At 43.1% G+C, this 15885-nt stretch overlaps 1 protein-coding gene across 5 annotated transcripts in view; it reads right to left on the minus strand.

The window, feature by feature from the left end:
- Nucleotides 1-15885, minus strand: part of NELL1 (neural EGFL like 1) — a 302370-nt gene that overhangs the window by 61819 nt on the left and 224666 nt on the right. For all 5 annotated transcript variants that reach the window (XM_052811479.1, XM_052811477.1, XM_052811478.1 and 2 more), the window contains one exon: nucleotides 9188-9283. In XM_052811479.1, coding sequence (XP_052667439.1) covers nucleotides 9188-9283 — 96 coding nt within the window. The remainder of the gene's footprint in view (nucleotides 1-9187; nucleotides 9284-15885) is intronic.

A 15885-nucleotide genomic window follows, 5' to 3' on the forward strand; every position in this document is an offset into this window, starting at 1 on the left:
TTCCTCATGATCAACTGGATGAACGCTAAGTCAGGGGCTGAGCACTTCAAGAAAGGGCCAAAGCAACACGGCCTCCTGCGGGGAACGAATTCCAACGCCTCAGTTTGAGCAAGGCTTTTGCACAAAATTCCGCTATGTAGGCTGCAGGCTGTAGGAAGTTCAGAGGGAACATGGGGCTTTTATATTTAGAGCTTCAGCAGTCGCTACTGCTTAGTTTACCTGTCTCTTTCTAAACATGATGTTCCTTCCGTAGTACATAATTGGAACTTAAGGATGAACAAACATCTAGCACTGTGTAGTAGCACCTGAAACAAAGAAAGAAAACAGGAACAAACCAACCGCCCTTTTCCCCAGTGGTTTCTAGGTGCTAAGTAGAGGGCAAAGAGAGGCCCAAACATTTTCTACCTGTTTAGCTAGAATAGCCTATACTCCTCGCAGCATGCTCTTCTCTCACCTAAGACAGACCGGCATCTCCTTTTTGCCTGCAAATACCACGTTCACTGTGCCCTGCATCTTCCAGGCACGTGACGGAAACAAACCATAAGAGCATCCCTCTGTTGGCATAGTTACATTCAACCTGGGGAAATGCACCGTATCCTTTTGACGTGCATCTCTTGACCACCGAAAGACAAGTTCTCCTTCACAAAGGTATGCCGCTGCGTGACAGCACCCAATTAGCGTAAGGCGCAACTCCAGGAGCGTTGTCTTCGCCGAGAGGCTCCCTAAAGAGCTGGGCATGCAGCAAGCCCAGCCCCAGGGAAACACAAGGACTCTCACTTTACTTCCCCCTTCACTTTGCACTGGAAGTTACTCCAAGCTAGACAACGGCTGGCTGGCCCCACTGGTTGCCCCGCGCAGCTAGTGACATGGGAATGGGGACATATGGGGGCTCATAGAACACGTCTGGGGGAAGGACACTTGCAAAGATGCTCCAACCGTTACAGCTCGTGTAAGCATTCACCTGAACGGTGCTCTTATATTCCTGCATTTTCTTAAACTTCACAGAGTTCACACAGCCTTGTTCTGTGAAGGGCCTTTTGAAAATTCATCTCGACTGTGGCAGAGGGTGTCTCTCATGTACAACTTGGCTGACTCAATCACTAAATTCTGATGCCCTAAAGAGCCATTTTGCTTTAAAATGGTTCTATGAAATCTATGTTCATTAGTCCTCACCACATCAAAAAGTCAATTTTTTAATAGATATTCAGTCAGTTCACCCCATACTGCTACAAAGACCACTCATCTCTAATTTTAAGACAATTGCTAACAGCTTTTTAAGAGATTGAACACAGGTTACTATCCAACACTTTGGCAGGGTACCTGAATCTAAAGGAGATGCTATAACTTTATTTGGAGTTTCTCCTTCTGTTAATTGCTGATTTATCACTGGAGATGTAGGTGAGCCATCAATCTCCTTCTAAGCTTCCTGCTCTTTTCCTTCCCTTCCAAAGAATTTACTGTCATTTTCTTTTTAGATTTTTCATTGCCTGCTTTTCAGCAAGAAAGACATAGCGAAGGAGTAAAATCTATTGCTCCATAAGAAAAGGAAGATGCAAAGCCACTGACTTCATGAAATCACATCCACTCATTTCTTTAAATATCATGTGTATTTTCAGTTCACTACTAGGGTAACTAATGAATAATAAAACATAGCAGCTATTTTTGTAAGTTCTATAATAAGTTCTATAGTGGGTCTACACAAGATATTAATCCAAGAACATCCAGAACGGGAACCGGAACACAAAGAAAGATGGCATGCCAAGACACTATCTAAAGGTATTTTTCGTAATGTTTAAGGCAAGAGAATAAAGATTTTAGAATCTGGCTTTGGATCTTACGTGCGCCATAAAGTTTGATCAACAGAAATTACCTCTTGCTTACATTGTTTTGCACGAATCCAAATGCAGATTAGATGTCAACTAGCTAAATCATGCCTTTCCCTTGTCTAAATAAAACTGCATCCTTAAGTATTACCTGACATGTCCAGCTGGCATACAGACACTGGTCAGGGTGAGGTCAGTCTAATTTGAGTGGGGAAATTAAAAGTGTAGGAAGCTAGAGTAGCAAGCATAATCCCAGACAGGATAAGCAATACAATACTATCCAATTTCTAAGTGCAAGCTCTGGGGACCAAAGCGGGGGAAAAACCAACACAATATTCTGTGACTTAAAAAAAATACGATGTCCGTCACCAAGTCAGAAGATGATAAAAGAGATATTTTATGATGTGGTGGGTTGACCCTGGCTGGATGCCAGCTGCCCACCAAAGCTGCTCTATCGCTCCTCCTCCTCAGCTGGACAGGGGAGAGAAAATATAACAAAAGGCTCATGGGTCGAGATAAGGACAGGGAGAGATCACTCACCAATTACCGTCACGGGCAAAACAGACTCGACTTGGGGAAACTAGTTTAATTTATTAGCAATCAAATCAGAGTATGGTAATGAGAAGTAAAAACCAAATCTTAAAACACCTTTACCCCACCACTCCCTTCTTCCCGGGCACAGCTTCACTCACAAATTCTCTACCTCCTACCCTGCCAGCAGCACAGGGGGGATGGGGAATGGGGTTTGGGGTCAGTTCATCACACATCGTCTCTGCCGCTCCTTCCTCCTCAGGGGCAGGACTCCTCACACTCTTCCCTGCTCCAGCGTGGGGTCCTTCCCACGGGAGACAGTTCTTCACGAACTGCTCCAGCGTGGGTCCCTTCCCCGGGCTGCAGTCCTTCAGGCACAGCCTGCTCCAGCGTGGGTCCCCCGCGGGGTCACAAGTCCTGCCAGCAAACCTGCTCCAGCCTGGGCTCCTCTCTCCACGGGGCCGCAGGTCCTGCCAGGAGCCTGCTCCAGCGCGGGCTTCCCGCACAGTCACAGCCTCCTTCAGGCATCCCCCTGCTCCGGCGTGGGGTCCTCCCTGGGCTGCAGGTGGAGATCTGCTGCCCCGTGGACCTCCCTGGGCTGCAGGGGGACAGCCTGCCTCACCATGGTCTTCCCCACGGGCTGCAGGGGAATCTCTGCTCCGGCACCTGGAGCACCTCCTCCTCCTCCTTCTTCACCGACCCGGGGCTCTGCAGGGTTGTTTCACATATTCTCACTCCTCTTTCCTGGCTGCAGTTGCACAGGGGTTTTTTTCCCCCACTTCTTAAATACATTATCAGAGAGGCACTACCCCTGTCGCTGATGTGCTCGGCCTTGGCCAGCGGCGGGTCCGTCTTGGAGCCGGCTGGCATTGGCTCTGTTGGACATAGGAGAAGCTTCCAGCAGCTTCTCACAGAAGCCACCCCTGCAGCCCCCCCGCTACCAAAACCTTGTCACGCAAACCCAATACATGTGACCACAAGTATACAAATAACAAAACTTTAGAATATTAGAACCATTTGTTACCTGGAATGTCAAGATATCATCTCAGCTAACACAAAAGATTAATATAGCAGATATTCCTTTCATTACAAACAAGCAAAAATACATAGACCAGACACCCGATCATAACAAATAAACTATATAGCAACATAAAAAAAATTCCTTTCAAAAAAACCCCCACCCCAAACCCTCTGTTTGCTTAGTGTTTCTTCTGGCTTTTAAAACTAAACTTTTACAGTATATGAGGCAGTGTAAACACTACAAAAACGAGTCCGGTCTCCTCATGCTATGGTCCACTGGGGAAATGAACGGTGTTCTTGGTCTGGGACATTTCTTTTTTCTTTGGCTTGGCAGTGTGAGATAGAACAACTTTTTTCTTCTGCTGAGAGTTCCTTGTTGATTTGCAGACAGATGTCCCCTTGATCCTCAGAGACGGTCTTAATCAGATTTTTCTAGTAGATATTCTTTGATCTATTCCCTGATATCTTTACAAATGACAGCTTCGTTTCTTTTATCACATTAAGATATCACCCCTTGCCATTTTACGATAAGCACCACTGGGGCAAATGCTGTAAACAGCTTGGCAGCAAATGGAGCAGGGCAACCTCAAGCACCTGGAGCATCTGCCTTCTCTGGATCTGTCACACCCTCAGGAGTGTCGTATCAACCACAGCCACTGTTTTCTGTAATCAGTTAAGCATCATACACTTCACCCCTCCTATCTTGCACTATACTGGCTTTGCCTCACCTTGAAATGAGAGGCTTTAGAAAGAATCTCATGCAAAGCCTTGTGCCCACAGCTGCACAGCTGGTTTGTTTCCCAAAATAAACCTTGCTTTGTATTTTACAAAAGATCTTAGACAGATAAAGGTAGGGAGTTTTGACATTTAGCTTACCGTACTCACCGAAAAATCTCTTTCTCTGCTTTGCTTTTTGTTTGCTTATTTTTTTTAAACCAGGTTCCTCAACTGAAATATCTTTGATAGCTACACACCTAAAGACTGATCCAGCTGAGGAATCAAAGAAATAGCACACCGAAATACAATTCTCACGTTTTTTTCTCTCTCTAGGGTCCAAAGGAATACAGACCGTAGGGAGTTTTACCCAAAGGGCTACAGAAGACAATATATTCCAGAAGAAGGAATTTAAGAGACAAGTACACAAAGAGGTATGCTGCCTCTTAGACAACAACTCCAGATACTGCCAACTATTATTAAACAAATCAGCTAAAGACCTCATTTTCACAACATACGCATGACATCCAACTTCAAGATACAAGCATAGCAACGTTTCATTACACACCTGTGAAATCTATGACTGCACTGAAGACTCCATATGTAACTAATGCAATACTGCAAGCGCTGATTTTTTTTTTTTCCACTTGCAATATAATTATTGGTATTCAAAACACATTTCTCAGCCATGGTACATACTGAAAAACAACCTCTCACCCCAATATCAGACACTTTTTTGTATACACAGTCCAAAAAAACCCACAAAAAACCAACCCCCGTAATTATCACATCCTGATGTTTCAGTGCCATGCCTTACCCTTGTTCCTGACTGTTTACAATCAGCAGGTAATTCTTTGACAGCACTCTATCATTCTGTGAGAAAACTGTTCTCCAGTGCTTTACAAAGACTATAAATACACATGTAGCTACCACAAAAATATTTACCTCTCTGAGCTCCAGCCTACACAACATCCTTCTAATCTACTAGAAACATATTCCCCGTTCATCGTTTATCAGCTCAGGCAGTAGCTGTCATGAGCCAGGGGAGCAAAGATGTGGTGCAATTGTTTTGAATCCCTTTTGAAGGCATTGCCCCACCACCGCCAAAAGCCCTCCTGCAGCTTTTGGAAAAACACTGCATTTTCCTTGACTTGCCCCTAGTCGGGAACCCACTGCTTCAAACCCTTCTGCCGTTTCCTGCTCATTGGCCAAAGTTATAATTTGTACAGACAGGTACTGTAACTAACTCCCTGCCACCGCTGGTCACCGTCCCAGAGCTGTATAGAAGTTGGCCTGTATTTCTTAGGCGCACGCGCAGGACTCTACCACATGCAGGTAGGTGCTCAAGGAATGCCTGCAATTTCTAGGCACTCAATCATCTGTTTACTCCCGCCTTTGATATTGTAGATTGTCCTGCCTATCTCATCCTCAGCGCTTCATCACTGGCAGTAGCGACTAACATTCCACAAATACAGAATAATGGCAAACCCTGTCTACAAAACCAGCATTAAAACTCCACTGACCTATGGCTCATACACAGAGAGAGAAAAGCAGCTCAAGGAATGATGGGATTTTTTTTTTTTAAATATGAGATGGAGAAAACATCACTGGATGGAAAAATTAGGGCATTTGAGTCCATGCTGCCAACAACTCTCACAGAGTACTGCGTTTGCATTCAACTCTGCACACCAAAATGTCTCTCAGAAGCCTTTAACAGGGATCCCTGCCAAGGATGCACCTGGGTTTAAGCCAACAGCGTTACATACTGTTAAGGATGCATATGTCCAGCTCAGCTGTCAGGCATGTATATGCTGGAACCATACAGCAATGTCACCAAAAGTTCTAACATAAAAACTTTCTAGCACAGGTATCACAACTGTGTTAAGTATGATCACAAACGGTAATGATTGCAGAGATCATTGATTTCAGCCCTGGCCAGCTAAACATGGAGAAAAAAACAAACCAAAAATTGATAACAAGATTGAATCAGAACCTAAATAGAAAATAACTAAAATTCTGTAAGAAGCATCAAGCACATACTTAAAAAAACAGCTTTATAAAGATTGGATGGAAGGAGGAATTACTTGACAGTATCTCTGGGTATCAATTTGCAGTTCACCTTCAAAAAGGAAAGGCAGCCCCACAACTGTTATGATGATTCCTCATTTCAGGCAAAGCAACTGGCTAAGAGGTAATTCCTCTTAGCAGCATGTTGAATTATGTATTTGTACATAAGCCTTAAATATGTATTTTAATTTCACCTGAGTAAATTACCAGCGTAAATCCTATCCTTCTCAAATATCTCTGAATTTTTAATTAACCTAATATCATCATTTCAACCAGGCAGTCAGAAACGATGAGTAACATATGATTCATATTCAGAAGTAAATGCACCTGCTTTTCAACATTTCTAATTACTGGTTCATTTTACCCTTTAGATGACGTTGAAGCCAATTTGGGTCATACTGTTTTTAGCCGGTGACGAATCCTTTCAGCTCACAAATAATGTATAAGGAATTGCAGTGGTGTCAGTTTGAAGGACGTTTTTAAATGCACCGTGACAAATAGAATACATTACCAAAACACACCATTTTACTTCTGATATGCATCAGTTCACCATGAGCTTCCATCAGGCAAGGTTTTACCAGGAACATTTAAGCTTTGATTTAAAGTGATGTCCCACCATTTCACCATCTTCGGAATATGTCATAATGATTAAGGGAGTGCTACCATATGTTAAATATAACAAAGTGCTTATTTCTAACATTACAGACGAGAGAACAAAAACCCCAAACAAACAAACATTGGTTTTGAATACTTCAGATGTCTAAAAACACTGCAGCAAACTGCAGTGAGACTGTGAGGGAAGTCTTTACTGAACTGCCTCCTCTTCCTAACGGCACTACATCTTCGAGGAGCAAGCGGGTAAGCAAAGGGAAGCCTGCTTTAAAGGTGGTTCATCACCTTTCTACTCTGAACATTTAGTTTCTCCAGGACATGCACCTTCAGGAGGCTGAAGCTGTTCTCACACAGACCTGATATACGCTTAGCCACTGAAATATGCTTATGACATAAGGTGTATCTCTGCTGAAGTCTTCCAACCCTCTAACACAACTAAAATGTAACAACTTCTCCTACGCAAAGCCCTATTCGTTCTCAAACCGGCTTGCACATCAGGTTTCTCAAAGTTACCATCATTAGCTTGACTTGTAGCATACTGGTAAATCCTATACATCTTCAAAGCAAAAAAATAAAATTCCTTCTGGTTCAAGTCATATAGATTTTATACACAGAAGCTAGCTCCTCCTGACACCTACCTCTAAATTTCTTGATATAATGAAGTACCATGCCTGCCATGTTTCCTTTACTTGGTGTGTTAACTCATCTTTTGGATCAAAACAATACAAAAGACATGGAAAACACAGAAATCAACAACAGTTATGTCATCCATTTATCAATTTTAAACCCTCACTTCAAGAGTTTAAAGACTCTGCATTCGAGTCACGAAAGTCCCTTTACAGCGATAAGAAAAAAGACAGTTCTAAGATTCTTGGGTAAAAGAAACATAGGTAGTCGAGCTGAGAGCTGGCCGAAAGCCACTGGCTCGCTAGGTAGGCAGGGCACCTTTGGGCAATGCAGGTACTGGTTTTGCAGTACCCGATTTTCACGAGGACAGAACACATCTCAGGTATCCTGCGTCCCTCTGAATGTACCGTTCCCTCTGAATACTAGATGTTCTAGAAAGGAATGAGCAAATTATACATGGGAGAGGGTAACTAGCAGGAAGGGCTATAGGCTGGTAGGTGGGGCTCCGAGGCAGGAACTTCTTGTGTTAATTCCTCGTGTATATTGCCGGTACTTACTCCTGAATGTCAGGAAGCTTGGGAGCTTTTTTCTATTTAAAACAAATAACCCAAAGGCTATAGGCAAAAAAAAATGCAGTACTCAAATTTATTCGAGATGGTATGAAAATATTAACGTCGTAGTTCATTCCTAAATAATTAGAAACAATGCTGACAACTACAAACTATGGGATTTCAGTATGCAGTGCTTTGAGTACATCCATAAAAAGCTTTAGCAGTTTTCAGAAGCCACTCAAAGCAGATTTGTTGACAACTGGGCTTAAGTTACTTTGTATTATAGTAGAACAGCCATGTATTAAATAGATGCCGCTACACACAAATTACTGAACGGTCTCTGGGTAACGAGTCGTTCCAGTGATTTAACCTATCCTTTAACAATTATTTCTTGGTTTTCTTTTTTTTTTTTCTTCCTTAAAAAAGCCTCTTCAATTATAATCTCATCCATACGAGCATCACGCAACCTGCGTTAACAGTCCACTTTATTTCCACCAATAAAGCCAAGTGCAAAAGGTTTATTAAAAAACACGCAATGCAAAAAAACTCTATCATTGGGTTATTTAAGTGAAATACAACCTCAATAAATACCGACCAACATAAAATCCCAAACCTGCCGTATAAAGAATCTAATAAGAGTCCTGCATGGAATTCTCTAAGATCCCTTCCTTCTCATTTAAGGTAGACAAGGAACCAGACTTTTGTGGAATGAACAGAAAGGTGGGCCTGTCAGAAGCAAATCTTGAAACAGAAAAAATCTGGGAAAAGGCAGAATCAAATCATGACTAGTGAGATATATTTGAATAGGCTATGATTCTATAAAATTGGTGGCCTCAGTGACTCAGAAGAAAAATCAAATCTTAAGAATTCAAAAGCTTTAAGTGAAAAGCAAACATCCGAATTTTGGTCTAATTTGCACAACAGATTCAGAAAAAGCAGAAGGTAACCTTAAGCTTGCACCACAGGAAATAGGTGAAGTAAATATTTTTCATTTGCCATCCCGCCTAATTAACTGAAAGTGTCCACTGGAAGCAAAAGCAGGTACATCCCTGATTGTCTAAAACTTTCCATGTTTAATTTAAGACTAGCTTTCAGTTAGGAAAAGGCAGCTATGGAACAGTCATATCTTCAATGAAGAGAAAATATCAAGCAGGATGAATGAATGGAAAGTAATTATTTCTTAATTCAGCATATCATGTTTCTCATCACCAAAGAAGAAGGTGCGTTTCAGTAAAGCTTTACCTTTCTCACAATGACTTCCTGTGAATCCAGAAGGGCAGACACATTTGTTAGGGGCCACACAAGTTCCACCATATCTGCACCCTTCTTCACAGAATGCTGAAAAATAAAAGAAATATGCGGGTACTACTATATTTTTTAAAAAAAAATTATTATACATTTGCAAGATACTAAGAAAAACATCTAAATTCTAAGCAATTAACAGAATTCATCATATTAAAATTCAGTCCACCTGCAAGCACAAAGACAAGTAACTCACTTAAATGACATGAGGAAAAATCTCAGATTACACCGTAGGCAAACCACCTCACCAATAAAAGATTAATAACCATCTGGAAGAAGGAGAGAGGGAAAAATACAACGAACGATTTTAATGGGGCTGATCTTCTTTCAATTATAGCCAATATGAGTATTACAATTCCAATGCTCCGGTGATCCACAGAAAACAGGCTGGTCAGGTGGCGTTAACTACTTCGTTTCTCACATCTACCAAATACATTTTACTGAAATGTCTATAAACACATAATATTTTCCTATTTTTTTATTTTTAAGTGTCGAGTACATTTTGTGGAATTGAAAAATGAAATAGGGTGAGGCTCATGACTGAAACCACAGGGGAAGGGCTCAAAGACAAGATCATGCCTCTACTGATGTGTGATTCTTGACAAAGCAATACACAAGTACTTTAGAAGTTTCTTTGTCCAATAACTGTTGAAGAAGTATGCTTGCAGTTTAACGTTGTTCTTTGTTCTTTCTTTTTGTTGTGTGCGTACAAGTGGCGGAACTGAGGTAAGAAGAGGAAAGGAAACAGCAAGCATTAGGACATGATCTATTTTGTACTGTTAACCCGAGTAAGACCTTTGCTAAGACTAAGAGCAGGCCCTACCCGCAACAGACTCCCCACCCTCTCCTAGGTATTTGTTGAACTACACAAGTTACTCAGTGGGTTTGACTGCGCTTACGAGGGAAGTTACAATTAATATTTAAACAGCGGCTCTCTGCATCTAAGCTAATAACACAATTGCAAAGTGTTTCCTGCAAGCTAAAATCACAGATGGAGTGTTGGCAAAGAGATGTTACAAATGCTATGAAAAGGCTTAAAGTGCTAGATAACAGAAGAAACGTTTAAGATTTATCTTCCGATGCACTAAAAAGAAAAATAAAGTGAATAAAGTACTAAGCATTAAAAAGAATCTTTTGCAATTGTTAACCACTTAGAGGCGAAAAAAGCACATAATCATATCTCTTGACTGAATTGATAGACAGATCTGCCTTACGCTAAATATATAATTCGTAGCATGCCATACTGTTTTATGGAGGATAACACGGGGAGAAGAATGCTAAAGTGATTTAGAAAAGATGGTAGTAGAACATCATAAGCGCTCCTGCGACTGGCGCAAGGCAGTGGTGTGGAGAAAGCATGATTCTTGCCCAGTAACACTTTCTGCTCATCAATGCACACACTCCATATGGGAATCTTCTGAAACTTATCTATTTTGAAACCAGTCAATTTCTACTGTATGGGAAAAAGAGAAATATGGTTTAAGAGTAGCATTTTGTGATTTTTGCATATAAATATTGGTAGAAAAGTGTAACTGTGCAGAAAGCTGAAAGTACTAATATGAAATACAGCTGGAAAATATATGAAAAACATGATGAGACTCAAAAGATTGCCTCCGGAGCTCTTGAAAGGATGTTTGCTCATCTCCAGTCTCAGCATTCTCAGAGAAGGTGCAAGTTAAATTCTTCATCTACATTTTTTTCTGGTTTGAAATTGAAAGCAAGCAGAGACTTTCGTGAAGTAGCAATACATTTCTGCATGACATCAAAAGAACTAGAATTTGTGGCAGAGCAGATATAAAGGGCAAAAAAAAAGGAAAATATTGGCAAAAAAGAGAATAGTTCATCCACAATATATGCCACATTGCACTGGGAAAGAAATACATGGGGCTTTTAAAATAAAAGAAGTCATAAAGGGCATAAAAAAAGAAAATGTGTTGTCTATAACAATCAGGCATGTCCACTGAAAGTTGTTAGAGCTGATAGGGATAGGTAGGTAAGAGGGCTTCAGTTAGAGCTCTCACACACTTTCTTTGGCACCATAACTGATACTACCAGCTTACTAACGTGAAATGTCTGCTGCTTACAAGAAATCCTATTCCTAGGTCTGCACAGTAAGGTGGTGTTTTCTTCTGTTCTCTTTTAGGATTACTAACAGAGAAAGGCTTACGAGACAGGGCTGGTCATGTAAAAGATTTTCCCATTAATGCAAAAACTATGTTATGTCAGTGCAGCAGCCAGGTCTTGACATCTACAGGCACAGCCAAGCACACCAGTGTCTCCCACAACATCTGGGAGAGAAAGACTGGGATGCCCGCCATGGGTCAAAACTCTCTCTAACTTTCTATTCCTTCCTACATATCCATATCAAAACACACCTCCTATACACGTATCCAAACGTGCTAGCACTTACTTGTTGAGCATTTGGAAATTCCCCTATTCTTTATGTGTCACACCTTAGCAACTTTTAAAAACCCAGACAATGTCTGTACAGGGACACCCTGAGGAATTGCTGTACTACAGGTTCCTCTGAGAAGGGACTCTCTACTGCCCAGTGCAGGAGGAGTCACCGAGGCATTAGCTTGTCATGTGGATGTTGGAGGACGAAGTTGAGGAAGAAGCTGGGCAATGGCTGCAGAAGAAAAGAATTCAACTCTCCTTTTCAATTTTTGCAGAAGCTGGTAAGTTCTCTGCAATACAGACTAACTGTCCTTCGCTTTGATGCTCAGGCTTTGGTGGATTTGAGTGAGGTAGTTCATTCTTACATTTTTACGGAAGAAAAGAAAACCCCAAGGAAGAGTGCCAGAATTATCCCGCTGTTCCCAGATAGTTCTTCTACAAACCCTCTACTTCCTGCATTGTAGGCTTTCAGGAAGTAGGAACATCAAAACCACAAATCTCAGAACATAGTTACAAAATCAAAATGTTTGTCTAAAGGCTACTTTCCTTAAGTGCTAGAAAAAGAGGTCACAGTATTATATGCAGTACTGATACCGCTACTCTGAATTTTAAGAATGCTCAATACCTCTAACAATAGGAATTCAGTTTCAATTGCTAGCAATTTTACTTAACTTCACTTATTTGAACTATTTTCTCTAATAGTTCTGCCTCCGGCTGAAACCTTTTAGAACATTGTAGAACATTTTATCAAAATTCATTCATTTCCACAATGAGATTTTTCCTTTACACCCTTAGCAGAAGACATTAATTAAGGAGAATCTTTAATCACTTCTGTACCCATGCCTTATGGACAAGAAGACCCAACAGGGAGCAGCTCAGTGACTGAATAGTAAATCAACTGGAGTGCCCATGCTCTCATGAAACTATCTGCTTTGGCGCTTATGCTTTGTTATATATCTTGTGGGCTGGGGGATCTAGACTTCCACTGTGGTTTGAGACCCTTCAAAATCAAAACTCTATTTGTGGGGGCACGGGGACCCACCAGCATCACGGAATTTGCAGTTACAAAGCTTGATTGCAGACTCCCTCCTACTCAAAGAAAGTTAACACAAGAAAAATAAATCATGGTTGGATACTATTTTACTAATGTATTCCCATAAATAGATCCTGTCTCTGAAATTATTTGCAGGCTGGCAACCTTGTTAAAAAGGAGAATGGTTACTGCATTTGCAATAAAGGTTTTATCAGGAAAATTAAGTGAAGATGCCATTAGGGTGAAGTCTATGAGGGTAAACCTCCATCGTTAAGAGTCTTATTCAGTATTCTGTATATAAAAGAAATGGAATCTATTGATTTCAGGAGGCTTCTGCCAAAGTGAACAGATCTCTGTAATGCTAACAGATTTCTTCCTACAAAATAGAAGCCTTTATCGTATAAAGACCTTTCCTAAATAGACATAATTTCTCTGCAGAGGAGGAATTTCATTTTTGATGCATGTCCTCCTTGATGATGGATCTGTAAAGCACAGAAACAGACAAAATTTTAAATCGGCTGGATATGTCATTTTTGTGATAAAGTTGGAGAGACAGGTGAATCTCACTGCAGAGCTCCACAAAGAGCAGCATGAAAGTGCCCACAAACCTGGTACCATGCTCCTGGACATGCACAAGGTGCATAACCACTCCCTACATATTTATGGGGTATGGTTTCTTTTCCCCTGTCCAGTTAAAGAGTTATCTCCTCTCCCAATGAGGCTATTATCATAGAATCATGGAATGGTTTGGGTTGGAAGGGACCTTAAAGATCATCCAGTTCCAACCCCCCTGCCATGGGCAGGGACACCCGCCACTAGACCAGCTTGCTCAAAGCCCCATCCAACCTGACCTCAAACACCGCCAGGGATGGGGCATCCACAGCTTCTGCGGGCAACCCGTTCCAGGGCCTCACCACCCTCACAGTGAAGAACTTCTTCCTTACGTCTAATCTCAACCTACCCTCTTTCAGTTTAAAGCCATTACCCTTTGCCCTATCGCTACAGGCCCTTGGAAAAAGTCCCTGTCCTGCTTTCCTGCAGGCTCCCTTTAGGTACTGGAAGGCAGCTATAAGGGGTCCCCAGAGCCTTCTCTTCTCCAGGCTGAACCACCCAACTCTCTCAGCCTGTCTTCATAGGAGAGGTGCTCCAGCCTTCTGATCATGTTCGCAGTCCTCCTCTGGACTCACTCCAACAGGTCCATGTCCTTCTTATGCTTGGGGCGCCCCAGAGCTGAATGCAGTACTCCGGGTGGGGTCTCACCAGAGCAGAGTCGAGGGGGAGAATCACCTCCCTAAACCTTCTGGTCACGCTTCTTTTGATGCGGCCCAGGATACAGTTCGCTTTTTGGGCTGCAAATGCACATTGCTGGGTCATGTTGAGCTCCTCGTCAACCAACACTCCCAAGTCCTTCTCCTCAGGGCTGCTCTCAATCCATTCTCTGCCCAGCCTGTATTGGTGCTTGGGATTGCCCTGACCCACATGCAAGACCTTGCACTTGGCCTTGTTGAACTTCATGAAGTGAGCTCACCTCTCACACCTGTCAAGGTTGCTCTGGATGGCATCCCACGCAGCTCGGTGTCGTCGGCAAACTTGCTGAGGGTGCGCTAATCCCACCGTCCCTGTTGCCAACTAAGATGTTAAACAGCGCCGGTCCCAATGCCAGCCCCTGAGGAACGCCAGTCATCACTGGTCCCCACTTGCACATCGAGCCGTTGACCGCAACTCTCTGAATGCGACCATCCAGCCAATTCCTTATCCACCAAGTGGTCCATCTGTCAAACGCATGTCTCTCCAATGTAGAGACAAGGGTGTCGTGTGGGACAGTGTCAAACGCTTTGCACAAGTCCAGGTAGATGACACCAGTTGCTCTTCCCTTATCCACCAACACTGTAACCCCGTTGCAGAAGGCCACCGAATTTGTCAGGCACAGTTTGCCCTTGGCGAAGCCATTGGCTGTCACCAATCACCTCCTTATTTTCCATGTGCCTTAGCACAGTTTCCAGGAGGATCTGCTCCATGATCTTGCTGGGCACAGTGGTGAGACTGACTGGCCTGTAGTTCCCCAGCTCTTCCTTTTTGCCCTTTATTAAAAATGGGGGTTATGTTTTCCCTTTTCCAGTCAGCGGGAACTTCCCCAGACTGCCACGGCTTCTCAAATAGGATAGACAGTGGCTTAGCCACTTCATCCACCAGTTCCCTCAGGACCCATGGATACATCTCAGCAGGTCCCATGGACTTGTGTACCTTCAGGTTCCTTAGATGGGCTCGAACCTGATCTTCTACTGTGGCCAGTTCTTCATTCTCCCAGTCCCCGCCTTTGCCTTCTGCAACTTGGGCAGTGTGGCTGGAGCACTTGCTGGTAAAGGCTGAGGCAAAAAAGTCGTTGATTACCTCAGCCTTCTCCATGTCCCCGGTAACCAGGTCTCCCGTTTGCTTCCAGAGAGGGCCCACATTTTCCCTACTCTTCCTTTTATCAATGACGTACCTATAGATGCTTTTCTTGTTGCCCTTGATGTCCCTGGCCAGATTTAATTCTAGCAGGGCTTTAGCTTTCCTAACCTGATCCCTGGCTGCTGAGACAATTTCTCTGTATTCCTCCCAGGCTACCTGTCCTTGTTTCCACCCTCTGTAGGCTTCCTTTTTGTGTTTGAGTTTGTCCAGGAGCTCCTTGTTCATCCGTGCAGGCCTTCTGGTGTTTTTGCGTGACTTCCTCTTTGTTGGGATGCATCCCTCCTGAGCTTGCAGGAGGTGATCCTTGAATATTAACCAGCTTGCTTGGGCCTCTCTTACCTCCGGGGCTGTATCCCATGGTGCTCTACCAAGCAGATCCCTGAAGAGGCCAAAGTCTGCTCTCCTGAAGGCCAGGGTAGGGAGCTGGCTGTGCGCCCTCCTCGTTGCCCTAAGGATCTTGAACTCCACCATTTCATGGTCACTGCAGCCAAGGCTGCCCTTGAGCTTCACATTCCCCACCAGCCCCTCCTTGTCGGTGAGAACAAGGTCCAGCGTAGCACCTCTCCTCGTTGACTCCTCCATCGCTTGGAGAAGGAAGTTGTCATCACCGCATTCCAGGAACCTCCTGGATTGCTTATGCCCTGCTGTGTTGTCCCTGCAACAGATATCGGGGTGGCTGAAGTCCCCCATGAGGACCAGGGCTTTTGAACGTGAGGTTGCTCCTCTCCGTCTGTAAAGGGCCTCATCTGCTCAGTCT

The sequence above is a fragment of the Harpia harpyja genome, chromosome 16, assembly GCF_026419915.1.
Source record: "Harpia harpyja isolate bHarHar1 chromosome 16, bHarHar1 primary haplotype, whole genome shotgun sequence".
NCBI lineage: Eukaryota > Metazoa > Chordata > Aves > Accipitriformes > Accipitridae > Harpia > Harpia harpyja.